This window comes from Rosa chinensis, chromosome 3 (genome assembly GCF_002994745.2).
Source record: "Rosa chinensis cultivar Old Blush chromosome 3, RchiOBHm-V2, whole genome shotgun sequence".
Lineage (NCBI taxonomy): Eukaryota > Viridiplantae > Streptophyta > Magnoliopsida > Rosales > Rosaceae > Rosa > Rosa chinensis.
In genome coordinates this window covers 8,120,897-8,146,001 of record NC_037090.1, presented here as the reverse complement: position 1 = coordinate 8,146,001, position 25,105 = coordinate 8,120,897, and the positions used below count along the sequence as shown (strand labels likewise).

Sequence of the window (25,105 nt, the reverse complement as noted above, 5' to 3'; positions counted from 1 at the left end):
TGTAAATTGGTCATTGTATCTCGAATAAAATCCTATTCCTCAAGAAATTTAGTTTGGATACTAATTTAAGCTTTGATATTTAGGGGCCTGCAAGACCATATGCAGCATGCTCGTATACAGTACGTGTCCTTTTTTTTTTTTTTTTTTTTTTTTTTTTTTTTTATTTTTTAAAAACCCCACCCCATTCCCACCCTTGATGGGGCTCGAACTCCTAACCTCTTATATATGAGACCAAAGTCTTACCACCCCACCAAACACACACACCCTGTTTTTTTTTTTTTTTTTTAAAAAAACCCCACCCCATTCCCACCCCATTACCACCCCACCCCATTCCCACCCTCGTATACAGTACGTGTCCTTAATTGCACAGAAATTCAATACGGGAAGTAACAATAAGCTTTGATATTTCTTCATTTATGGCAAGAATGCGGCATGTGAATGCGAGTCCAATGCCAGCAACGTCTTAAAATATTCATTTAAGTAGCCATGTGAATAAACATTTAACATATCACTAATTTTCTTGAGGTTGGCACCTAAATGCAATTGCTCCAAAAGTTTCCACTTTCCAACTACTTCCGGAGTATATAATCCGGGAATGCTTGAAAATCACCAGGTCATCAGGCAAATTCAAAACCCTAGAACTAGGCCATTCGTCTGAAACATGTATCAAAGCTTCTTTTGTAGAAAATCCAGGCATCTGAAACGAATCCAATGAATATGGTATTCATCTACAAACTTATCGTAGAATGGACCAAGGAAAAGGTTAGAAGTCTGGAAAATAGAGATATTGACAGCACAAAGGATCAAGGGTTGTTGCATACCATGACTTGCACACAAAAGTGACTGACAGAATCAGTGACTCCATTCCAACTCTTGCAATTTTGCAAACACTTTGATTAATTAAGCAGTCCACGCCTAAATTCTCCTATCTTCGTTCGTCCGTCTTATCAGAGTCCGGAGCGACGCTGTTCTTGTTTCTCGGCGGCCAGAATAAAGCCGACGACTCCTTCTTCGTCTTGAGCATCAGCCTTTTAAGGGTGTAAATTGAAACCCTAAGGCGACGTACGTCGACTGTCCCTCTCCGAAATCTAATATTTACACTATAAAAGCCTTCAAGTCAATGGGCTAATATAGTACAGTAATAGGCTTCTTAATTGGTCTTTTTGGGCTAATTCGTTTAGTGGCTTGTGATTATGGTTATAGATTGTATTAATGGAGTAAAAGTTACACCTAAAAAGAGAAATAGTAACACAATAACTTACCTTATCGTAAAGAAAGAATCATGAGTGAACTAATTAAGAAGTAAACCATTTTAGAATTAAAAATAAATAAAAAAAGGTAAACCATTGTATCAAAAAAAAATTAAAAATTAAGAAGTAAACCACGACCCTCCTAGTCAAGAGATACAAGTATGCTGTTTTGTCTAATCAAGACATCAAATTTGGAAATGTAAAGTGGTACCACAATTAAGATAGTCGACTTTTGTCGATTCTTAATTAGGTCGAAACTCTAAAAAACTTATCATCAAATAACAAAACACCAACACGAGACTCCAAAGAAACACCACATAATAACACAATTTATCGAATCAAACACGTTTCGTCCGCTACTCGTCACCTTATATCTCCCTCAAAACTTTAACAAACCATTTTTTTTTTTAGGAGTTTTTCAACACTCTCATATACATACTAAATTAGATGAATCGAGACATTCTCATGTCCGGCAATCTTACAACCCAAATCCATGTCTCTCCGCCGCATCAAAAAAATGGCACCCGAATGTACCGAGTTACAACTAAGCTGAGCTCTAATGGTGATGACGACGACGGAGAGACCAATTGGAGCTATAGGATATGCTTATGTACTGTCCCTGAACTGCATTGCACTTTTTCATTATTATTCATTATCATTATTATTATTATTCATTATTATTTTTCAGTGAGTGGGTTTATTGACATTGGTCAACCCTTAAAATAAAATAAGAAGAGAGGGAGAGGGAGAGGGAGAGAAAGAAGAGAGTTCATTCCTCCTTTCTGCTTCGTCGTCCTTTAAGCTCGTAGTTGGGGGCAATTCCCCACTTTCTCTTCTCGCGCTCTTCCTCATTGAGCGAGAAAGAGAACCCGCCAAACACAGCCCAAATTACCCAAAAACCAATTCTTGAATTCCATTCCCAAACCTCACACATACCCATCACCATCATCATCATCACCATCATCAACCTCTCCCACATTTCTCTGCAAACCCTAGCCTTCCACTCATCATCGCGCAATTCCATCCGGCAATCGCTGCTCTCCGGCCCTCCCAAGATTCCGTCTTGGCAGCGCCGCCGGCGCGATTTCGTCCGGTCCGCGTTTCTCCGATGCCGTCTCTCCCCTGAAGCCCCATCACCACTGCGCTTTCGAAGGTCAGCCCTCTCTCCCATTTCTTCGTTTCTTGCGGATTCTGCTTTGAATTTCGCCTTTTCATTTCGTTTTCTTGGTTTTTACGAGAGAAAGGATTCATCTTTATTATAATTGGCGATGAATTTGCTTCGAATTGTTCATCTGTATTAGGGTTTGGGCGTTTAGGCAAATGGAAGCGCCAGGTGGCAATCATCTGGACTCGTACAGAGCTCCGGTTTCGAGCAATAGTAGCTCTAGAAGATATGGAATGCTATCTGCTTCCAATTTTATTCAGGCACCACTGTCTGCCTTGTTGGAGTACTCGGGCCTTCTGCGCGGCCGGTCCAGTCACCAAGAAGCCGAGTCTTTGATTGGGGGACGTAGCGCTGCCGCGTTCAGGGAGCACCATCACGGTCAGGTGGATCAATCGAGCAATGATGGGGAGGTTTCGATTAGGATAATTGGTGCAGGGGAGCAAGAGCATGATAGGGAAGGGGGTGGTTTAGTAGTTGGACAGTTGAGGGAGAGTAGTCTTCTGCAAAATGATGTTTCCGGACAGCCAATAGCTAGGGTGGGCTCTGTTACAGTGGTATCGGAGGAGGGTCAGGGAGATGGTAGGACGGATGTTGGTTCTGGAGACGGCATGTCACAATCGATGAATGGAAGTGCTGATGGAGAAGCTGGTGATGGTGCTGGGGCTAATGGCAGGGATTCTTCGTACCAGAGATATGATATTCAGCAGGCAGCTAGGTGGATTGAGCAGGTCCTGCCCTTTTCCTTGCTTCTATTGGTGGTCTTCATTCGCCAGCATTTGCAAGGTAAGTGTCTTCAAGCGTATGTTTACTGAAATGAATCATGCCTTTTTCCATTGCAAAAGAAAATTAATGGTCACTTGTAGTTAGACCTCTGTTCCACATATTGCTATCGATGACTATTGGCTTGATACTCCTTCCGGGATTTATAAGTGAACAATTCGGTGAAAGGCTCTTTTATATGGTGTCACCTAACCATATTCTGTAGTCTGTTGTGGATACTCAGTGGTAATCTTTCTACTGCCAAGGGCCCATTTCTTGGTTGATGTCTCCCAAGTTCCCTAGGAAGCTACAGTTTGGAAACCCTAGCCAGTTGGCCCTTACCTCAGTTGTATGCTGACCACTGGTTGTAATCATTTCCACCTTGATTGTCAACACCATGTTGCCTCTTTTGCATGTTGCCTCATCAGTTAAAACTTTATCAAGTTGACATGTATCAAAGAATTAGTCTGGAATCAACTTTTCTTTTTTGCATCCAAATCTGTTCTTTGTCATTAAAATATTAAAAAGGGCTGCTTGAAGTTGTAGAAAAATGATTCTCATTACGACCATATTTAAGCCAGCTTTATTGGCTATCTTTAGCCCCTTTTCAAATCAAATCCATAAACCATTTTTTTATTCTGCAATAACTTGCAGGTTTCTTTGTTACTATCTGGATTGCTGCTGTTATGTTTAAGTCGAATGATATCCTAAGGAAACAGACAGCTCTGAAGGTATTATTGAAATGCTTTCATTTATTTTTTGCACCTGTCATTAGTTTTTGTTGTGTCTAGTGAGGTTTTATTTGTTAAGAATATGATATGTTGGTGCAGGGAGAGAGGAAAATCTCTGTTCTAGTAGGCATCTCTATTGCATTCGCAGTTCATGTGATTGGTGTTTACTGGTGGTATCAGAATGATGATCTTCTGTACCCATTAGTTATGCTTCCTCCCAAAGTTATACCACCTTTCTGGCATGCTGTTTTTATCATCATGGTTAATGGTAATTTTTTTGTCCCAAGTTTTCATTGTAGCTGTTCTTTTTGGATGTTGAACTTTGAATTATTCTGTTTCAAATAGTATTCTGAAGTGATCTTATCTACATATAACCTGCATTATGTGGCACTATTTTTAGGCTAGCAATGAGATGGTAATAAGAACTTAAGTTTTCTATATTGTATATAATATAAGCTCAAATCTCAGCTTCAAAGGTGCTTTTTCACATGTAGTTACCGTTTTCTTGTACAGCATGATTTTTGGTCCTGTACTTGTACTTTTTAACTTTCTGTGGATGCAGACGTGTTTATTCATGGTCAGAGACAGAAACAAATCAGTACATTTATTCTTTACAGAGCATTTTGCTGATCATATATGTCACAAAGCTTTGAAATAAAACCATATTTTTAGATTTCCTCTTTGTAATGCTGTGTGCCAGTTGTAAGTTAAATTTATTGCGATGCAAATGGTCACGTCAATTGGTTTTTTTCAGATACCTTGGTCCGGCAGGCAGCAATGGTGATCAAGTGTATTCTATTAATGTACTACAAGAACAGCAGAGGACGTAACTATCGTAAGCAGGTGAGGTAATAAGAAATTAAGCAATAGTTATTCAGAGGACTTCTTTTCTTTTGGGAAAAGACTAAATGAAACAACAGGAACCGGCTGAAGGCACTTCTAATGAATTGGTTGTGATTACTTTTTGCCTTTCATTTGATTGCTAGAATTGCAATGAACTAGGTTTATAAAATTAGCACCCCTCCTTGTCACTTTTTTTTTGCTCCATATTTTCTGACCATAGAAGTGCGTGCCTTTTTTCCAGGGTCAAATGCTTACATTGGTTGAGTATCTACTTCTGTTGTACCGGGCCTTGTTACCAACACCAGTGTGGTATCGTTTCTTCTTGAACAAAGAATATGGTAGTCTCTTTTCTTCACTAATGACAGGGTTATATTTGACCTTCAAGCTTACGTCTGTTGTTGAGAAGGTAGTTTTACTTTAATATAATTTTTATGTTCCCAGTATTTCAATTGTGCAACTTTAATGAAGAATAAGTTCTGCCAAGAGTTGTTTTTCACATGTCATTACTGTTTTCCGCTTCACTTGTTGGATGCGGATAGGTACAATCTTTCTTTGCTGCATTGAAGGCCTTGTCTCGTAAAGAGGTTCACTATGGGGCGTATGCAACATCAGAGCAGGTAAACTGGACTCCCCCAGTGGTCTGCTTGTATGATGTTTTTAATAGTTTGGTCAACTGGGATTACTGATATATTCTTCAGATTATTGATACAAACTAAAAACCTGTAAACCTGGTTAATGGAATACTTGAAGTTGAGCTAATGTGTAGTCCATGTCCTCTGTTTTGTATCTTGGTGGATTTCTGTCATATCACAGTCTGCCAGGTCTTTGGATCGACCAGTTGATTTTCTCTCTAAAACCATTGTACTCTACTACCGTGGAACTAAAAGATGGTTTGGTCACTGGTTTGTCTGGGGGTTCATTACCAATTGTAGCATTGAACAAGTAATCCACTTAATTTTTGTTAATCACTATTTGTGAGCAAATGTTACCGAGAAAGCTAATTGGTTGTAGATAAAAATACCGGATCTTTGCCCTAACATTCTGTTACTGTAATACTTGCATTTGGTCTTGAGATAGTTCAAGGTTTCGGAGCATTATTTGGTGGAAATTGTCCTTGCATTTGAAGAGCCGGTGTTTCATGCATTCTAAGTTATTGGTGGTGTGCTGCAGGTCAGTGCAGCTGGCGATCTATGTGCCATCTGCCAGGAGAAAATGCATGCTCCTATCTTGCTTCGTTGTAAACACATCTTCTGTGAGGACTGTGTATCAGAGTGGTTAGTTTATTTTTTGTTGTCTAGATTTTACTTTTTTATATATTGCATTTGATAACTGTCAACGACCTTTGTCGCATTGGTTCTTTGTTGAAACTATTTTCCTACCTACCAATTATCTTGACTGCAAGCTCTTGATATCAAGATTAACATCTTTCAAGAACCAAGTAAATTGGTAATTGTTTGTTTAAAAGATATAGTTATCAAACAACGTATGTTAGATATCTCAGTTATTAGTTTGACAAATTGTTAAAGTTTGTTCAACCTACTTGGGATGGGATTTGATCTGACCTTTATTTTCGTTTGCTGACGCCACTTTTTTCAGGTTTGAGAGGGAACGAACCTGCCCGTTGTGCAGGGCTTTGGTAAAACCTGCAGATCTTAGATCGTTTGGCGATGGATCAACGAGTTTGTTCTTCCAGCTGTTTTAAGATCGTTCAACTGTAAAAACGAGGTCTGTTTCTGCTTTGAAGTTCGAATTATCATTCGAAGCAGGCATCTCCTCATCCTTGTGACTACACACTGGTATATTCGATTGTATTTTTGCTGTGCCTTGTTCATGATTTACCCCTGGAAAGAAAAGTAGTTGGGTATAACTGAACTGGCTACTGTTCATACAGACGTATTGAGAAAATGTCAAAAAATGTATGTAATTCGCCAATTAAGCAACAGAGAAGTTCCTTTAATCACCATTTGCGTTTATATCTAATCGTTTGCCTTGAATGGAATTTTAGAGTTGCCCTCCCCTTTTGTCTAGAACATTTTCCATTATTATTTTGCTTCTTTTTTGGTCATATTATTTTCCATCCAGATTCTAGATTTGCCATGTTTTTTGGTGGGTGGCAAACGACAATTGTGTAACGTGCAATCTTTCTTTGCTTAAGAGCTAGTTTCTACAAATATTTCTCTGGCATGGCCTCATGTCCACCACTAATTTGTACAGCAAGACCAACTACCACATCCTGTTTTTGGGACCTTTAATTCAGGACATTTCCTAATTTAATGTATATATAGGATGGCTCCCATAGCCTTCTGTCCGATACCATTTCCATGTAACAGTTGCTTGAAGAATTAGCTTCATTGGTCGTATTCTGCAAGAGGAACACAATCTCTTTCGCTCCCTCTTTCCTTGAGTGTATTGGATTGATTTGATTCTCAATATGGCTATGGCAAAGGTATTGAGTTGTGAAGTTGCACCACCGGCTGTGATATCCCACCAAAAACCTTCACAGTGTCCGAATTTGGAGACCATTGCTGAAGAAGGATCTGAGAGCTTTGAGATTCTGCCTAAAGGAATTGTGTTTCTTCTTCCAGTAATTCTTTCTTTTGTTTCATTCTTCATACTGAATAGACTTGCTGCTTGATGATGTATGAAATAGGAAGGCAAAATTATGTCAAATAGATGAGCAGACGACAACGTCAGAATATTTTGCATACAAAAGTTGTTCAAACTTCGAAATTTTCATCTCTCTCTCTCTCCCCCCCCCCCCCCCCCCTTCCTGTTCCAACTCCTTGCATGCATGAAAATTATGTGATTTAGTTTCCTAATGGAAATTTCACATGTTTATTCACTGTGTTCTTTCCTAACAATTATAACTTCTACGAGGGGTCATTTGAATCTTAATCCACTCCAGCTATCACTGGTCCAAAAACCACAACATTTTATGAAGAAATTACAATTTTTCTTCACTCCAAACAGAAATGGCAATAATCTCAAATTCAGTAACCTGATCACAGTATTACAAATCATTCGTTTCAATTGCAGTACTTCATTTATTCCCAGATTCTGAACTCTCAAATGTCAATGGCAATATACCGACGAACAACATGTCCTGCACCGGATCTCTGTGATTGCTGGACCCTAACTGAACTGGAGTTGAGCTGAAACTCGCTTGAACTTGAGACTCGACACCCAAGGAATGGTTAAACCAGCACAAATTTTTTCCCAGAACTGTAAATTTCTCCTTTTATGTTTATAATAGGCAGTGGATGAAATCTTCACCATTCTTTTTCTGCCTTTGTTCAAGTCAAATGATTATATCTCAATTTATAATATCCTTATCACTGGCCTCATGGCCCTCATCCTTTGCTGTAGATATATACATTTGTTTCTCTTCCAGACACTAAAAAAGAAAATGTTCAAAGATTTCTGTATCAGCATAAGAAGCTGACAAACTGGAGAGCAAATGAGCGTTTCCAAAGACTTATACATCCTCCAGCTGATCATACCTTTTAGCATACACCAAGATAGCTAGAAGAACAATAATTCTGTATTGTACCAATTACTAGAGGAATAAGAGTCACATTATTTCAAACAACTACAATCAAATAAGAATTCTGAAACTCAAGAACAAAAAAATCACGAACTGGTTGTACAAGGAAGACATGGACAAATTTTTGATCTGGTACTGAGGCACACAGGACACTGGAGACAATCCAACCTCAAACAAAGTATTACATGCACAGATTAATAGTATTGCAGGCAGTGGGATAATTAATATCTCTCTTCCACCCTCCTCCTCTTCCTCTCTCCAAGAGAAAAAAGGAGGAACAAAAGAAAAAGAACAAATGCTACACTAATCTTTAGGCAGAAGATGCAGGGGGTCTTTTAGTGTCTTCTGTTACAGAATCTGTTTTACTGTCTTCTGCTACAGAATCTATTTTACTTTCTTCTGCTACAGAATCTGTTTTACCTTCCTCTGCTACAGAAGGTGTTTTAGCTTCCTCTGCTACAGAAGGTGAGATATCTGAACTTGGTGTGACCTCATTTCGAGAAGCATCATTATTCGCTTGGGGGTTAATGTGGGCAGAAAGTATTTCCTTGGTAACTGGTGTGATCCTAGATGAAAGGTCCTCTGGTGGTGGGGATGGAGGTGGAGATGAGCGCGGAGAAAGGGAACATAGGGGGTAAACTTCTGTTTCTTCGTCAGATAAATACACAACATCTTGCATTGTGAGTTGATGGTATTCTACAACTTCCCTCAGGAAACGGTTCTCTCGTGCATAAACTGAATTCTCACTGGCTAATCGACCCTTCTCAGCCAAAAGAGTCTCCAATTGGTGGCGAATCTGATAAAATCAGATAATATATATGTATACATGTTAGAACAATTAGTTCATGAATCCTCCTTTTCTGAGTTATAAACTCTATGCAACATTGAGGAAGCAGAGCTAATGATATACTTGAGCAAGTATGTGCAGTTATGCACAACATGAGAAACAAAGAATTAGACAATGATCCTTAACACATCATACATACCAAGTCATCATCCGCTCGGTTTACTCCCTTCTCACGACTGTCGCGAAGGCGTTTATTTTCTTCTTCTAGTTGAGAACATCTTTCCTTGGCAAAAGCCAGATCGGCTTTAACAGTTTTCAGCTCCCGAAGAAGTAATTTTGCTTTGGCAGCAGTTGCCATTGCAACCTGTGACATAAAACAAATACCACTTATGCATTTCACTAGCTTTGGTGAAATCTAAGTAAACGTGAAAGACTAATTCATTTCACTGAGAAATGAGATCCAAACCCATAATCAACAGACACAGATCAAGTGTTATAATCACACATGCAAACTCGATAAAGGAGTTCAACTAATGTAATGCAAGTCTGAAGGCTAGTATCCTTTAAATAAATCACATTTTTACCCCCTTCAGAACGTTTATCCGTTTAAATTGTTGAATTTAGTGCAAAGAACTATACTCATAACAAGTATCAATATAATTAACAATTTGATAACTTCAGTAAGATCAATTTAGTCTTGTTCAGTCACACACAAATACATAATTGCCACCTTACGTCGCGAGATGCCTTGATTTGAGTATCAGGACTCCTCGTTTGTTTGATGCCATAATAAGAAGCTTGATTTTGTCCCTCAGGGTGGTCTCCTCTTCGTTGAATTTGATGTCTGATGTCGGCAGTTTTATTCTCCACAATCGTACGACCTTCCTGAAAAGCAAAATTCACAACACAAATCACACATTGCCCTATGACACTAGACTTAATATGCATTTGTACTGAAGCATTAGCTTTACCTCAAAAGCCTTCTCAAATGTGTCACCAAGATGATTAAGGGAAGTCGTGATTCTATCCAAGCCCTTGCGGAATGCAGGATGTTCCATTCTGTTATCAGATGACTGATATTGTTGTTGAAACTGTCCAAACAAGACAAACTTAATTAGCAAAAATCAGATAACAAAATTCATTATGCATATAACACAAAGATTACATGCTGCATTTGCATAAAGATGTTTGTATATATAAATTCGATCCAAATTTCATTATGCATATAACACAAAAGATCATGTTTGTGTTTCACCTGGTTGGGGCCACTGGAGGTAGTGTTGAGCTGTGATGATCTGATCCCGCCAGACACATTATTTTGCTGAAATTCAGCATCCTCCTCTTCAAGAATGGCCTTGGCTTTTCGAGCCAGAACACCCCAAAACCCGGATTTTGCTGACGAATCTTCATACGCTGCAAAGTCCTGTATTTAATTTCATCCAATTATACATACATGTCAAAACCAATACCAATAAAATCAGATCTGCAAAGATCAAATCGATCAAGTAGTAAAAACTGCGAAAACTAATCAACCTTGGTTCTATTTCTTTCATTTGATAGAGCAGAGGCACGTATGGCCTGAGCAGCAAGAGACGAAGAAGCCGAAAATGAATTGGAAGATTGCAGAGGGGAAGCAGATGGATTGATATCGTCCGGTGGGCGATGAACAACCTCTTCTTTGAAAGTAGAGGCTCTTGTCATCCCCTGCCTTCTCCTGTACGCCATTTTTTTTTTCTCTCTAGCTGAAAAACTCGGTCACCTTTCGATCAAAACAAAACAGAGATGGAGTGAAATGATCGAGAATGAGATTGAGATCCCTTTTCCGTCACCGTCACCGGGTTGATAACGACGACGACGACGACGAAGAAGACGAAGGTGGAAGCAACCGATTAACCGCCCCTGTTTTGGGTTGGTGGTGTTGTGTTATTTGTGTATAACGAACTCTTCCGCCTTTTCTTCACGAAGCAAATGAAAAACCGAAATACGAATGAGAGAAATGAAATGAGTGCCGCAAAATCAGAAAAACAATGCTCGACATTCCCTCCCTATATATATATAATACTTAACTCCAACTTCAACTCCACCTGTTCCTTATTCCATTCTCTTCGATCTCCTGGATTTTCATTTCCATAACCGTCCATCCAATCATGCCACACACCTTTATTTCACAAAAAAGAGATTGATAATTGGCGCACCGCTACTCTCATCACATTTTATTCGAAACAAATACGTATAATGTCATTTTTTATTTTAAAATAGGGAAATTCACTTGTCAAACTAACACAAATGATCATCGGTTCACTTACTACATACATCAATGATTTGTTAATTCAAATTTACGTTTCGATGAGAATCATATTAAATGTAACTTCTTACTACAAAGAACCTCATTGATTGAAAAACAAGGCAATGAAAATATTGGTCAAGTTTGCGGACCGTAACTACAATTACCAACTGTTTAGAACCCTATTAGTCGGAAACTATGTTTTTCGACGTATTACAGATATTTATTAGAGTGAATGTCAAAGAATTCGAAATAATTAAAGCAGGTCACATATACATTTTGTAGGTTTTGTTGTGTGACAGCTACTCGGGAATAATGAAAGGTTGGAAGTGGACCATGTAATTGAATTGTAAAGGGAACACTTTGGAGCTGTTGACGTGTGAACCATTTTGTGTTTTCATAATTCAATAATATTAATCTACATTCTGACCAAGCTAGGCTGATTTGATTGCTTTAGGTACAAGTAATCGTATTGGTATGACATGTCAAATTCATGCGGTTGAATCTCCTTTCTTATATTAATTTTTGGTGGGAATTCGGGGCCAAAGTTCTTAGCACTTACATCGGGACAACAACTTCCTAATGAACTTCTTTTATTATGAGAATGTATAATTGATAATTATGGATGGTAATGATTAATGAGGTTTTTACATGCATGCTAAAGAAAAAGTCCATCATAGCATCCAAAGCAAAGAGAAGAATGCTTGGAGATTATAGACTTATAGAGTGATTCATACATAACTAATAATAGACCATATTGTATAATATGCCTTCCAAAAAAGTTTTATTTGACAAGAAAGTTAATCATTTTGTAAAAGCGACGAAGTGGTGTTAGCTCAGTGGTTAGAGCACCCACTACTTATGTACGAAATCATGGGTTCGAGTCACCATGGGGGAGGAGTGAAACCCTTTGATCATTTAAAAAGAAAAAATCATTTTGTAAAATTAACTACGGAAGATGAGAATTTTCTTAAGTCTCTCCCAAAATCTCAAAAAAAAAAAAAAAAATTGAAGTCCAAAAGAGATTTACGAGACCCTTACCCTTCCTGCAATTAGACGCATGTTGTGCGTCTTGATATTTGATTCAACCGGATCTGCTTAATCTTGCTTATGTTTTGGTTGTCTTTCCGTTTTGTTATTTCTTCTAAGGGGTATTGGCTTCATGTCCCCCCCCCCAAGTACTATATTTTTATTTAATAAATTACTTTAATTGCCAAAAAAAAATCATTTTGTAGAAGGGCACGAGCAATTGGAATTTGGAAGTATACATATAAATAGTTAAATAGTTGCAAAATTTGTGATATGCTAGAGTGTAGGTACTGGTGTCAGCCACCACGAGAGGAAGGAAGACAGTTTCATGAGCATTAAACATCTTATAACAACTTAATGGAATCTCAATACTTCAATAGCTATCCGCTCTATTGTTTTTTTTTTTTTCACGAAAATTATATGTGCTAATGCAATGTTAATGCCGATAAAAACTTTCGCACACACAGGATATCCTCATTAGTTTGGTGAAAACTATATAGAACATTCATCTCATGGTTGGATAACTCTTGGTCCATCTCCATTAAGGAAACTATCCGCTGTCAAATTGCCTCCGGTGTTTTCCACCTCTTCTTTTAACTCCCAAATCCTAATAGTATCTCAAGATTTGATAATTTAAGAGACAATAAGAGCGGGCTTACCTAGAAGTCGTAAATTTAAAATCGAAACGATCAACCAGTCTATTTAAATTAATTTGGAAGAACTCTAAGACACGGCAAGGTGACGCCACTGTCGCCACAAGCATTAAGAGAGCTCGAGAACAATGGAGTAAGACATCACAAGATGAACTACCTGATCCGAGAAGAAAACCAAAGAGTTATATAAATGAGACGAGTCGTTTCACCTTAAAGTGGGTTCGCACATGGGAATCGAAGGAATATAAAAATATGGAGGACCACGTACTACTGTAGGCGTCTGCAATTAGGGTACCTGCCATGGGAAGTAAATATCAGAGATGATATTGAACCAACGGTTCGATACACACTTGCATTGGAAGACGAATTAAGGGCAATGGAACTGGACAAAAGATTTCAACCAATAAAGGCTCAGGGAGATCATCGATATCGATGTTCATCATGATGAGTTCTGATGTTGGTCGATAACTTGATATCAAGTATAGGCTGGGATGTCATGCCTTGGCTAGTAGGTTTAGGGTTTTCTTAGGAAGAGGCAGGGACAAAAGATACAATAATGGGGAGATGATGTAATTGTATTTATAGCATTTCTACTCCCTTTCTGGCTTCGGACCAAGCTAACCACATGATTACTTGATGTACAAGTAATCATGTTGTTAGGGGTTCTTAAACTTTCAATAGTTAAGCTAGCTTGGACCAAGTCAAGCCAACTCTGATGCTTGGCCTAGCGCTCGGGTCTATAGCCCTAATGAAGGCGGAGGGAGAGCTTTCTTTAGTGACTTTGATTTGATAGCCGACTTGGCCAATAAGGATAGCAGCCTTTTTGGTCTGTATAAACTTTCTGTTATATTCTATGTCAGCTACTAATGAGATGAACAATTAGACCCTTCTTTTTCTTTTTCTTTTTTTGTCTGAATGAAACACCAATTAGATGAATAAAAACACAAGGACCTTTTTCATTGAGACTGTAAACTATTTCTTTTTCTTGTAGAACTTCAGTCATTTGCTTACAGCTCAAGGGATAGATCAGTATGATATATAAGTAACCATAAATGACTGGTGGTGTTGATAATCACTAACATGAGCTAGGCAGATGTCTTAGTTCTTCATGGCAGGTACATATTGAGTGTCTCTGGTAACTATGTTATCAGAAAAGTTCAGTTCACCACTTAAACCATTATGCAAGAATCGATCCTGACCAGAAGAACTTATCTTACCGAGTTGAGCTCTCAAATATGGCAGATCGAATGCGAACTGTCGAGCCACTACTGGATTGACTTGGTCTGGTTTTGGCATTTGGCTAGTGTGAGATAAGCTTCTAAATTCATGACTTCGGCCGTGAGTAGCTTTTGTTTCATCATCATCTCCTCTCAAAGGCGCTGGAGTCAATTTATATGTGCAGCTCTCATTACTAAGACTTGCAATTTCCAGGTTTCTCAACACATTAGAATGAGACTCTGAAGGTGATACCAAAGACTGTAATTGATTAGGAAACTTCCCTTGGTTTAGTATCATTGCTGTTGACTTGTTGCTGGTGTTTTGGAACCCAGAAGCTATGCTACTGCAGTCTGATCCATTGTGAGGTTTCAAGGGATAAAAATCCAACTGATGAATCTCATTCCTATGATTTGGATAAAATTCAGCATGTGAATTATTTTGGTCACCACTGGATGGCAGCTGAAATGTAGTGCGAGTGGTCTTCATGATTGTAGGATGCCTGCCATGAGAGGGCGCTGCAGCAAAAGCAGTAGTGGTAGGTGCTCGTTGGGTACTAGTAGATGCCAAAGGAAAGTCACTCTGTTGCAGTTGGAGACATCCAAGTATCTTCTTTCTAGCAATCATCTTAGCTGTTGGTCCTAAATCTTTGACAAATGACATCAAGCTTTCTCTGTAACCAATATCCTGGCGATTTACCTACAAGGTAAAATTGTCTGTTTCAATGATACATTTTGTGGCATCATTGACTGAAACTTAAATGACAATCTACACTAGTTTAACACCTTCCCTAAATTTCTCACTTAAATGTGGACAGAACGCACATACACGCAGAGTGAACAGAAGGGAATTCAACAAAGCATTCATTTTAAAAAGGACAGCACAAATTATAGAAAATCTGCACTCTGCATAATCCAAGGTCATGCAGTCATGTGGATTCACACATTACGACATGCATAGTTCATGTACCACCTGGTTCTCGGGAAAGATTCGCTGTCTAAATTCACTTGAGACATTGCATATTAGGGTGTATTGGTAGACTACAAGCACAAGCAAAAAGGACTTACATGCTCAAGTTGTTTTAGATCAGTGGATAACGTCAAACCAACAGACTCATTCTCACTGAGGAAGGATCTCCAAGGTCGATATGTGTAGCGTCGATCTGCTTCGAAAGACATAGATCCTCCATCATCTTTAGTCCCTATGAAAAATGACAAACAAGATAAAGTAACGTTCTAAAGTTTGACTGCTCAGTTGTGAATAACGAGGGGAGATTCCCTACTGCAGTAGCCTTAATTATGAATACTTTACAGAAGTTCATAAAAACAATTGGCTATCTTGGTGTAAAGAGATTTAATTTCCTCGCAAAGCTAGATGTACATGTAATGTGAGTTTTATTTCTTACCAGAAAGAAGTTTCTGCTCTTGTGTATCAGTACCAGAGCATCCAGTTTTTGCTAGACATTTCCTGGTATTTAATGAACCACTAAGCGAGGATCGCATAGCTTTTGATGAACCACCAATTTTCATGCCAAGGTGTTTCATATTTGTAGCAACTTTAGGACATGAGTGTGACTTTCCAATTTCAACTTGGGACCTCCTACCAGTTCTTTTTCTAGCCTCTGAGAATTCTGACTCCAACTTCTCAGGATAGGTTTTCAAAATGTGAAATACCTTCTTAGCTAAGTCATGTATGGAGCGTGCCTGCAGAAATCAAGTGTACGAATACTTGATAGAGCAATTAGATTTTGTAGTTGTAGAATTTAGATCCAACTTTCCAAAATTGTTTACAATTATTCAATTAATGTACCTGTCTAAAATAAATGGTAGCTGAGGAATTGAAATGCATTGCATTCTCTGTTACTAAAAATGCATCATGCTGCAAACAGATATTAATTAACAGTCAGATGACAAATCAGTAGTCACGTTCGACAACATATGAATATGATCATTCTAAACAACTAAAGACAGAGCCCTTGTAATGAACAAAAGTAGCTTCAGCTTGTCCATGATTTGGACTATGAAGCCATCAATAATGAGTTATCACATACAGATCATAATTATAGTCTCTGAAACTCTATGAAAACATCAGAAAACAACTCAGATGGAAATAAATGCAAGTTGTGTCCTAAGTTGTGATAAGTGTTTGACTTAGAGATTCAAAGAATATCAGACATCAGCATGTTGCTTGTTGGAAATGATTTTGTTCAGACTTTCAATTATGGTGAGTCGATAATTGCCTTGACACTAGAACATTAATAACAATGTTTGAATTACTATGAATTACATTCTTGTCAACCTAAAGGGGAGGGCAATTAAAAAGCCATGTACCCCAGTAGAGACCAGGTAAACATCAAATATACCTTTACTGTAGAGGAAGATTTTTGGTGGGAAAAGGTAATTTATATGTGGAATACAACTACATTCTGAGAGAGGAACAAACCTCAAATTGCTGAAGATTTTTATACATTCCGTCATGTAGTTTAGCCCTCATGGTCCCAAAATCCATAGGCTCTTCGATAATTTCATAATAATCCTGTACCTAATAAAAGAGCAGAAAACTTCATCACCATTGCCAGAAAGGAAAAGAAAACATTCAAATATTAAATGATAAGACAACAATGAGATAAACACCTCATTGGGGTTAACTGGCTCCGCAAATATTTCATTGGTATCTCTCCTGTAATTTGTCAAAAACATGACTATGAGCATATATAGGTGTCCAAAAATTTATCACACATGGAACTACAAATGATAAGAGTCTGCCACACATTTGGCTTTTGTTATTTCATTTTTGTCAGAGGCCAATGCTACATATATGTTATAATGAAGTTATGCTATAAGAAGAATTCCCACCTCTGTAGTATGTCAAGAACCAGCTCAAGTTTCTGCTTTTCTGGCAACCATAATGCAGATAGAGCAGAGGATTGTTGATCTAACACAAGTACCAAGTTAAATTGCAATTCATTTTGCAAGGGAATCAGTAACAATAAGTTAGAATGAGGACTAACCAGTTGAGGCAGGTTTTTGAACATCTTTACTCCACAATACCTGGTGATCTGATAGCGAAAAGAAAAACAAATAGACAGCAAATTACAACAGCATTGCCATTAAAACATGAGAGAAGGTCATATATGCAGAAAATGAGGCTCACCACTACTAGTTTGGTTATCTTCTTGACTGGTTTCTACTGGACCCTGCATACAATCAAATAGGAAATTGATACTCAACTCAAACAACAAAATGGGGAATTGGGTAAAACTTAACATGAATCACAAAACCTTAAAAGGGTTTAAGTAACATGTTAGTAGCACCAAGTCTTAAACTTTATGGAATTCACAGTAGTTTATGTGAGTGCTATTACAAATTTTGGTGAGGCTGAACGAGAAGAGTAGGCAGCTTCATCATAAGGTGTGAGTCTTGTCTTCTTTGTACCCCTTGTCCTAGAAGCTGGTCCTTGATCATAACCCAAATAGCTCTTCATTTGCTGTGTGCTAGTATTACCAGCAATAGCTCCAATTCTAGTGCCACAAGCCTTCCAGTCTTCCAAAGCAGACAACCTGGGGCTCTTCCTATACCCCTCTCTCAACAACTTTGACTTCCCAAATCTTTTACTACAACACAGTTAACACCAAAAACCGACATTGTTAAAAAGTTGAGAAATTTAACCAAACTCACTCAGACATTTTTCACAAACATGAACAAGACCCACCTGGACATTTTCACAGTGTCTATCCACCAAAGACTGAATCTTTGGGGAAGAAGAGTTGCAGAGCTTTATAGAAATGGGTGATTCTTTGTTTCTGTGGTAGAAAAAATTGAGTGGCAAAGGGGGTTACTTGAGCTCAGCTACAGCTTTGGGAATGGGTTTTTGTTTCTTTGTATGAGAGTATGAATATATTACAGATGAGGTAAAATGGTTAAACCCCCACAATTCTTCTATTTGCTTCCTATTTCATTCCATAACAGGAAGACATTAATGTGTTTGAGGTAAATAAATGTGACAAAAAATAATAAGGGAGGAGGGCATTCAACTACAGTGGAGGAGTGGAAATGTGGTCAAATCAAATAGAAAAAGGCAGGACTTAGCACAGGTACGATCGAGTGCAGACTGTGCTGTCTACGGCACAAAACGACGAGGTCACAGATATAATTTGTTGATATTTACATCCGACGAACAAGGCTTTATTTGAAGGAGTGTTATTCCCTCTTTTTACCGGCAGAAAACAAGAGGGTGAAACTTTTTTGGTTTTTGGGTTGAGTTTTTCACTGAACCAATATGGCAATATCCAGTCCTATTTCCTAAAAGATTGAGAGATCCCTCAAATTAACTAGAAAGCAAGATAGAGAAAGTTTTTAATTCAGAGTTCTTTGTGCGATTGTCCCTTTACCCGCCTCATTTTTTTTTTTATATCTTATATAATTAAGCCAATTCTCAAAAGAATGGTTAAATTTTTGAACTACTATATTTGTCCTCACATAATATAGATACTAGAAAATGTCCACACACCCGATGGATGTGAGAGTAGTGGGGAGTTATAATTCTGAGAGTGGAGAGTTTGAAATAATAATTATTTTTTTTTTCTTTTTACATTTTTATCCCTGATGTTAAAATGTAATCCATGATATTTTAATATTTGAGGGTTATAAAGGTAAAAAAATCAGTTTTGGCTAACAACACCTCTTCTCTTAATAATAGTATAGATTAATAAATAAATTATTTCTATATGAGGATAACATAGTCAATTGACTATGTCATATTTCAAAATTTTACAATACTTCCCATTAAAAAATGAGAAACTTCCCCAATATCACGAAAGATAACTTTTTAAAATTAAAAAAATAAAAATAAAAACCAATTGACATGTGAGGAGGTGGTGGCAGGATGAATACGCGAAATCCAACTTTTAATAGTATTGAAATTTGCAATCTCTAACAATCTCTAATAGCGAATAAGGTAATAATGAAAATGCAAATCTTTCATTTATTATAGAGATACGCATTTGAAATACAAAAAAAAAAAAAAAAAACAGGAACTCTTTCCATTTAATATAACTGTAACAGAAATTTCTCTAAAGGAAAGCAATTAAAATTACGAATATTCAAAATTTCAAAACTCTAAATTACAAGCATTCAAACACTCTTCTGCGTCCGACACCGAAAAATCACCCACCAGAAAATTAGGTCTAGAGACAATAGTACATGGGAAGAGAACATTTTTCTTTTTCTTCTCTATCAAACCAAAAACCAAACCTTTTCTCCTAGGAAATGATGGATGCATCTTGACCTAAACCAACAAGCTACCCAGCTAACGCTGTTGGCGACAAAACAGAGGACCACCGAGTGTAACCGTAGAGGCCCATTTGTTTATATCTCAACGCGCGTGGAGTCAGTTTAATCACCACCCATTTCAATTGGACGGTGGATGATTGCACGTTGTGTGCAGCGTGCGCGCACAACACACTGAATTCGATTTTGCGAGTCACAAGCGTCTCTCTCTCTCATTTCAATCTCTTTTCCCCAACGACTGACTGAAGCTGAAGAGGTCTTTAAGCCCACAGCGTACGATTTTTCCCCTCCTTCATCTTCCTCTGAAAGTTACCTGTAATTCATTATAGAAAGATCGTAGCTTTTTCTCTGAAGTTGGAGACCGCATGATCGGAGCTGCTGGGCTTTAAAGATCCGAGCTTTTTGGGCTTTCAATTTCGTCCCAAGGTAAATTGACTGCAATCCCATCTTTTGCATTAGCCGATGGTATGGATTGTTGGTTTTGATTGAGCAATTTGGTTGTGTGATGAATTTGAGGTTTGTGTTTGTTTCTACTGGTGCCATTGTGATTTGGGTGTGAAATTTTTAGTGCTAAAAAGGGGTTTCAGATGCAAAAAAGACAGATGGGTGTTTAGGTCTTAAGAAGAAAGGAAGATACTTTCTTGTGGAAAAAGAAGCTGAATGCTGATATATTGATCTGCTTAGATAATTCATAGCCAGCTTGTTATTAGAGATTGTTGTCTGGGATTAGTATCAGCCCAGCAAAATGTTAGGTGAGCCTGAATTTTTGGGACTTTTTACCTATACCATCAGCTGTTTTAGTTTAGGGAATTGTTGAAATGGTAAATCCAACTAGTGTGCTGTGTTCAATCAGTTAAGACTTAAAACTATGGGGTTAAGTTGAACCAGATGGAAATAAGTTGATCAAGTAAAATACATACTCATTGGGTTTAGAGTGTCTCGACAATAGCCTAGGCCCTTTGTCTGCTTATTGTGTAGATGTTTTCATCTCTTTGTTTTTGATGTTGTGCTTTTCATCTTTTTCAGATGGATAGTGGGATGGTGGCTGACCATTCTGTGGAACCTGCAACATGTGCTCGGTGCCACAGGGCTCTTTCACCCGAAAATGAGTCAATTGGAGATCTTGTAACTGCCAACATGTGTGGGGACTGTAAATTTTTGTACTTTGAAGATCTTGGTACCCCCACACGGGACTCTTATAGGATGAGGCCGTCTAGGAGAAGAAGAGCTAGATACAGTAGTTCCGAGTCGGTTGACGATGTTCTCTCACATTTCTCACATATGATTAATCTGGTGCGGCAAAATCAGTCCCCTGGCTCTGGGCTTGAGCATCTACCTGTAGATGGTGATTCTGCTGCCAGGATATCGCAGCGCACAAGTTCCCGTACTACACCAACTGGGTCTAGAAGATGGAGGCGGGTTCTCTCTGATAGTGAGAGTGATGGTTTCGATAATGCGGATTCTCTCTATGGGGAGAGTGAATCAAATGTCAGTTTTGGGCGGTACAGGGTGTCTCATGATGTGAGTGATGTAGTTTCTTTTAGTGCCTATGGTGGTGATTCTGATGCTTCTGTAGACCTGCATGGTTTCCTGGATACAGAGACATTGATCCAACCAGATGATGGAAGCGCTTTTGATAGTGATACTGACATTGATCCAATGCATGCTGGTCTCAACCCATGGAACTCAGATGACGCTGAAGAAGATGATGACGATGACGATGATGAGGAGGATGAAGAAGATGATGAATGGGAAGAAGTTGAGTCTGTGGAAAACATGGTTGAATCTGCAGAAGCCAATTCTGGTAGAAGAAACCGCCCAGTCAATTGGCACCAACGAAGACATATTACTGAAACTGATGCTCCACTTCATTGGGGAATGAGGGGACGGAATTCCCGTGATATCTTATCTAACTTCGATGATTATGTTACAGATTCTGGTGATTATCTTGATGCAGTAGGCTTTGAAGAATTGCTGGAGCATCTTGCTGAGGCAGACAGCTTAAGACGAGGAGCACCTCCTGCTGCTGTCTCGTTTTTGAATAATCTGCCTCTCATTCTTATTGGTAAGGAACATGAGAAGCATGATGACTTAGCCTGTGCAATTTGCAAGGATGTCTTGACTATTGGCACTGAAGTGAATCAGCTTCCTTGCTTTCACTTGTATCACCCTTCCTGTATTCTGCCATGGTTGAGTACACGGAATTCTTGCCCCCTTTGTCGTTACGAGCTACCAACTGATGACAGAGACTACGAAGAGGGGAAGCGGAATGCTGGTGGTAGAGTGGAGATCCACGTCCGGCGGAATGCTAGAGAGGACAGGTCTGCTGGTGTTTATAATAGAGCTGAAGAAGATGAAGATCATGCTTTTAGTGAAACTAGAGTGGAGCATAGGTTCCAAGTAGGTAGGGAACCTGACTCTAATACCTCCGGAGGAGAAAATAATCGGGGGAGTTGGTTTCTTTTTGCCGCTGCTCCAATTGTTAGTCTTGTGGGCATAGTTCTCGTGCTTTGGTTGGGAGCTCCCCTAATGGAAAGAAGAGGTCTGGCAGGACAGGGCAACTTTGCTGATCAGGCCCGACGCCACGGTCATATTGCTGGTGCAGCACCCCACCACAGGCAGAATAGAAGCAGGAGGTGGTGGTCTCTTTTCTGATGGGTTCTTGAATTGTTTGGTAAATAAGTTTGGTGTTCTGTTGTTCCTTCCTGACTAGTGTTTTGGATCTTGTAGCACTCCTGTTCTGTTGTAGACATCGGCACTATTCTCCGATTTCTGATGTATAATTATGTCAATTGTGGTCCATTTAATTGTATCTCTTTTAACATTTTTATCACCAAATGTGAGTTCCAGTTTTCTATATGATATGAGGTTGATCTTTCCTGCCACTGAAATTTGAATTGGTTTAGAGTTTCTTAAAGGCACACCGAGTTAGCACTTCTGCATTTTCAATCATGAGCTTCATGGCACAATTACATTACTTGAACTTAAACCGACTGAAAAAAAATGTCATCATCTCGATGTTTTCTCATTGATTTACTGATCATCATAGGAACTCATGCATAACCTGTGAAGCTTTCATGTTGCTCCAGGTCACTTTGTTCAGCATTTCTTCTGGAAAACAATTTACCAGAAAGTCTTTCAGAAAAGTTTTCAGGTGCAGTAGTAATTAGAGGGGAACAAATAAACTCGATTTCAGTCCTCACATTTGAACCTTCAAAATTCTGAGCTTCTGATATTTTGAAATTAGTGGGGACGGATGCCTTTGGAGCCGAATCGCATGATGATGAGACGCTCTTCCTCGGCCAGGATGGCCTGATTTTTTTTTTATATCCATCAGTAAGGAAGCCATTCCTTTACAACTATACGTCTATACCACAATGCACGGTGCATCATATATCGAGCCATGTCCACTCTAATTACTGTATTTTGTTCCTTACCACTTGGTGGATGATGCTTTAGTTACGAATTAGATATAACCCTGGAGTGATGACAGTGGCAACCACTTGTACAAGTGTTACTTGATTCCTAGGAAACTGCAAGCGTACCTGAGCTTCTGATGGGTGCTGAATAGCTAACATTGCTCATGCAAGTGAGATTAACGATGGCCAGGTTTATATAAAGGGAGATTAAGCACACGGAAAGATGTGGTGTGATTTTCAACCTTGTGGGAATTAACCCCAGAATTTCTTTTTAAAAAAAAAGTCTAAAACCATGTTTTTTTTATCCAAAATTGTGGATTATAGCACACAATTTTTTGTCATGTATTTTTTTATTTTCTAACCAAAATATTTATATTGGTAAATCATGATTTTAAAGCAATTTCCAAAGTTGAAGAACCAAAAAAATCATTAAAAAAATCGGGTCAACATCATTAAAAACATCATGTTTTACAAACTGTGAAATTATGATATGAGAGAATTTCAATAAAAAAAAGTGTTGATAAGGTTTGACATGTCCGGCAGTTGACATGCTTGACCCAAAGCACCAAAATTGGTAAAATTTATCCCACTTACCCCAGCAACAGATTTTTGTTCCCACATACACAATCTAATAGCAAATGACCATTTTACCCTCAATTCAATTAAAAAATTACAACCACACTACTCTGAAGTCTCTCTCATCCCGTTCACTCTCTCTCTCTCTCTCTCTCCCTCTCCCTCCCTCCCCCATTGACCTCCGGCTCCGACAAAGTCCCAGGCCGTCTGGCGCTCAAGTATATCGGACCGCATCAGATCACGGCCCAGACCCGAGTCAGATCGTGGCTACGTCAGTTCGAATTAGGTGAATGATTCTGCCATAGTCAACGGGTTACGCTCCAACCCGAAGTTCCTGATCGAATCGGAGCCGTCGACACTGCAGATCTATGCACAGAGGCTCTCCAGCAGCAAGTTCTGTATCTTCGAGTACAACGACGACGACCTGTCCGGGATCGGAGAGGCTCTGAGGTTCGAGTGCGTCCCCGTGGTGATTACGGACAGCCCGATCCAAGACCTGCTGAGGTGGCAGGAGATGGCGCTGTTCATGGGGAGGAGAGGTGGGGCCAACGAGTTGGAGGTCGCCTTGTTCGATTGATTTTTCGCAAATTTGGATCAGTCAGGCTCTTCTCAATACCTGAATTTCAATTTTTCTTTTCGATTTGTGTGGTTTTGGTTATAGTTCTTGATTTTAGGATCAGACTGTTATTGGATTCTAAGGCTTATTAATTTCTGGATAGATTGGATTTGACAGAGTTTTGAATTAGGATTCGATTTTGGACATTTGGTTTTTTGTTATTGAATGCTGTATCAGAAGCTTGGTTAAAAAAAAAAAAAAAGTTCAGAAGCATGATTTTTTTGTTATTGGCTTAAAAAGAAAGTTCTATTGGGGCAATAGAGGTATATTAAATGTCTATTAGGGGGCAATAGACGTCTATTGGGGGGCAATAGATATTTTCAATTGATATTATCTCCTCGTTTTTTTTCTTTAATCAACATTTTATTTGTCTAAATTTAAGAAAATTAGTTCCAATTCCGGCGACCGAAAGTTCCATTGGATGACAATAGACGTCTATTGGGGGGCAATACATGGCTGATAGTCGTCTATTGGGGGGCAATACATGGCTGATAGTCATCTATTGGGGGGCAATAGACGACTATTGGGGGGCAATAGACGACTATTGGGGGGCAATACATGGCTGATAGTCATCTATTGGGGGGCAATACATGGCTGATAGTCGTCTATTGGCCCCCAATAGACGTCTATTAGGGGGCAATAGACTATTGGGGCAATAGACGTCTATTGCCCCTCTATTAGGGGGCAAAAAAAACTTTCCGGTGAGATTTTCAACAAATTCCGGTGGGCGGCAGCCGGTGACCGGATTCCGGCGGCCGGTGACGGGCTCCGGCGAAGTTTCCTATAGTTTCTCTCTCTTCTATTTTCTCTCTCTCTCTCTTTCTCTCTAAGTAAATAAGGGGTGAAGGGTAAAATGGTATTAAAAACAAAAAAAAAATCTTAATGGGGTATTAGGGAAGACTCCCTTAGAGTGTATTGGGTAAGAGAGAATTAAAAAAACTCAATG

General features: G+C 38.8%; 4 protein-coding genes across 7 annotated transcripts; 2 read left to right on the top strand and 2 right to left on the bottom strand.

Annotated features, from left to right (window-relative positions):
- The first annotated feature begins 1,982 nt into the window (after window positions 1–1,982).
- LOC112192638 (RING finger and transmembrane domain-containing protein 2) lies at window positions 1,983–6,754 on the top strand. Its single transcript, XM_024332446.2, has 9 exons — window positions 1,983–2,403; window positions 2,552–3,198; window positions 3,829–3,905; window positions 4,005–4,173; window positions 4,660–4,748; window positions 4,990–5,154; window positions 5,288–5,365; window positions 5,919–6,022; window positions 6,345–6,754. Exons 2-9 carry the CDS (start codon window positions 2,571–2,573, stop codon window positions 6,448–6,450), a joined length of 1,416 nt encoding a protein of 471 aa, XP_024188214.1. The 5' UTR covers window positions 1,983–2,403; window positions 2,552–2,570; the 3' UTR covers window positions 6,451–6,754.
- A 1,531-nt stretch (window positions 6,755–8,285) lies between these two features.
- Window positions 8,286–11,283, bottom strand: LOC112193084. Its single transcript, XM_024333114.2, has 6 exons — window positions 10,613–11,283; window positions 10,335–10,502; window positions 10,051–10,170; window positions 9,815–9,964; window positions 9,279–9,443; window positions 8,286–9,088 (listed from the first exon to the last, which is right to left on the bottom strand). The coding sequence occupies exons 1-6, from the start codon at window positions 10,802–10,804 to the stop codon at window positions 8,603–8,605; spliced, it is 1,281 nt and encodes a 426-aa protein (XP_024188882.1). The 5' UTR covers window positions 10,805–11,283; the 3' UTR covers window positions 8,286–8,602.
- A 1,765-nt stretch (window positions 11,284–13,048) lies between these two features.
- On the bottom strand, window positions 13,049–18,112 carry LOC112194050 (bromodomain and WD repeat-containing protein 1). Of its 4 annotated transcripts, XM_040517255.1 has the most exons (12): window positions 17,972–18,112; window positions 17,624–17,873; window positions 17,414–17,456; window positions 17,271–17,318; window positions 17,116–17,194; window positions 16,894–16,939; window positions 16,703–16,801; window positions 16,070–16,138; window positions 15,666–15,963; window positions 15,328–15,461; window positions 14,263–14,959; window positions 13,049–13,340 (listed from the first exon to the last, which is right to left on the bottom strand). In XM_040517255.1, the coding sequence occupies exons 1-12, from the start codon at window positions 17,977–17,979 to the stop codon at window positions 13,228–13,230; spliced, it is 1,884 nt and encodes a 627-aa protein (XP_040373189.1). In that variant the 5' UTR covers window positions 17,980–18,112; the 3' UTR covers window positions 13,049–13,227. The 4 variants fall into 4 exon arrangements, with proteins under 4 accessions (XP_040373189.1, XP_024190080.1, XP_040373190.1 ...); XM_024334312.2 differs by lacking the exon at window positions 13,049–13,340 and having other exon boundaries at window positions 14,010–14,959; XM_040517256.1 differs by lacking the exon at window positions 13,049–13,340 and having other exon boundaries at window positions 14,010–14,959; window positions 16,703–16,795.
- A 1,483-nt stretch (window positions 18,113–19,595) lies between these two features.
- LOC112192797 (E3 ubiquitin-protein ligase Praja-2) lies at window positions 19,596–22,433 on the top strand. The gene is made up of 2 exons (XM_024332671.2): window positions 19,596–19,974; window positions 20,575–22,433. The coding sequence occupies exon 2, from the start codon at window positions 20,575–20,577 to the stop codon at window positions 22,201–22,203; it is 1,629 nt and encodes a 542-aa protein (XP_024188439.1). The 5' UTR covers window positions 19,596–19,974; the 3' UTR covers window positions 22,204–22,433.
- The last annotated feature ends 2,672 nt before the right edge of the window (window positions 22,434–25,105 follow it).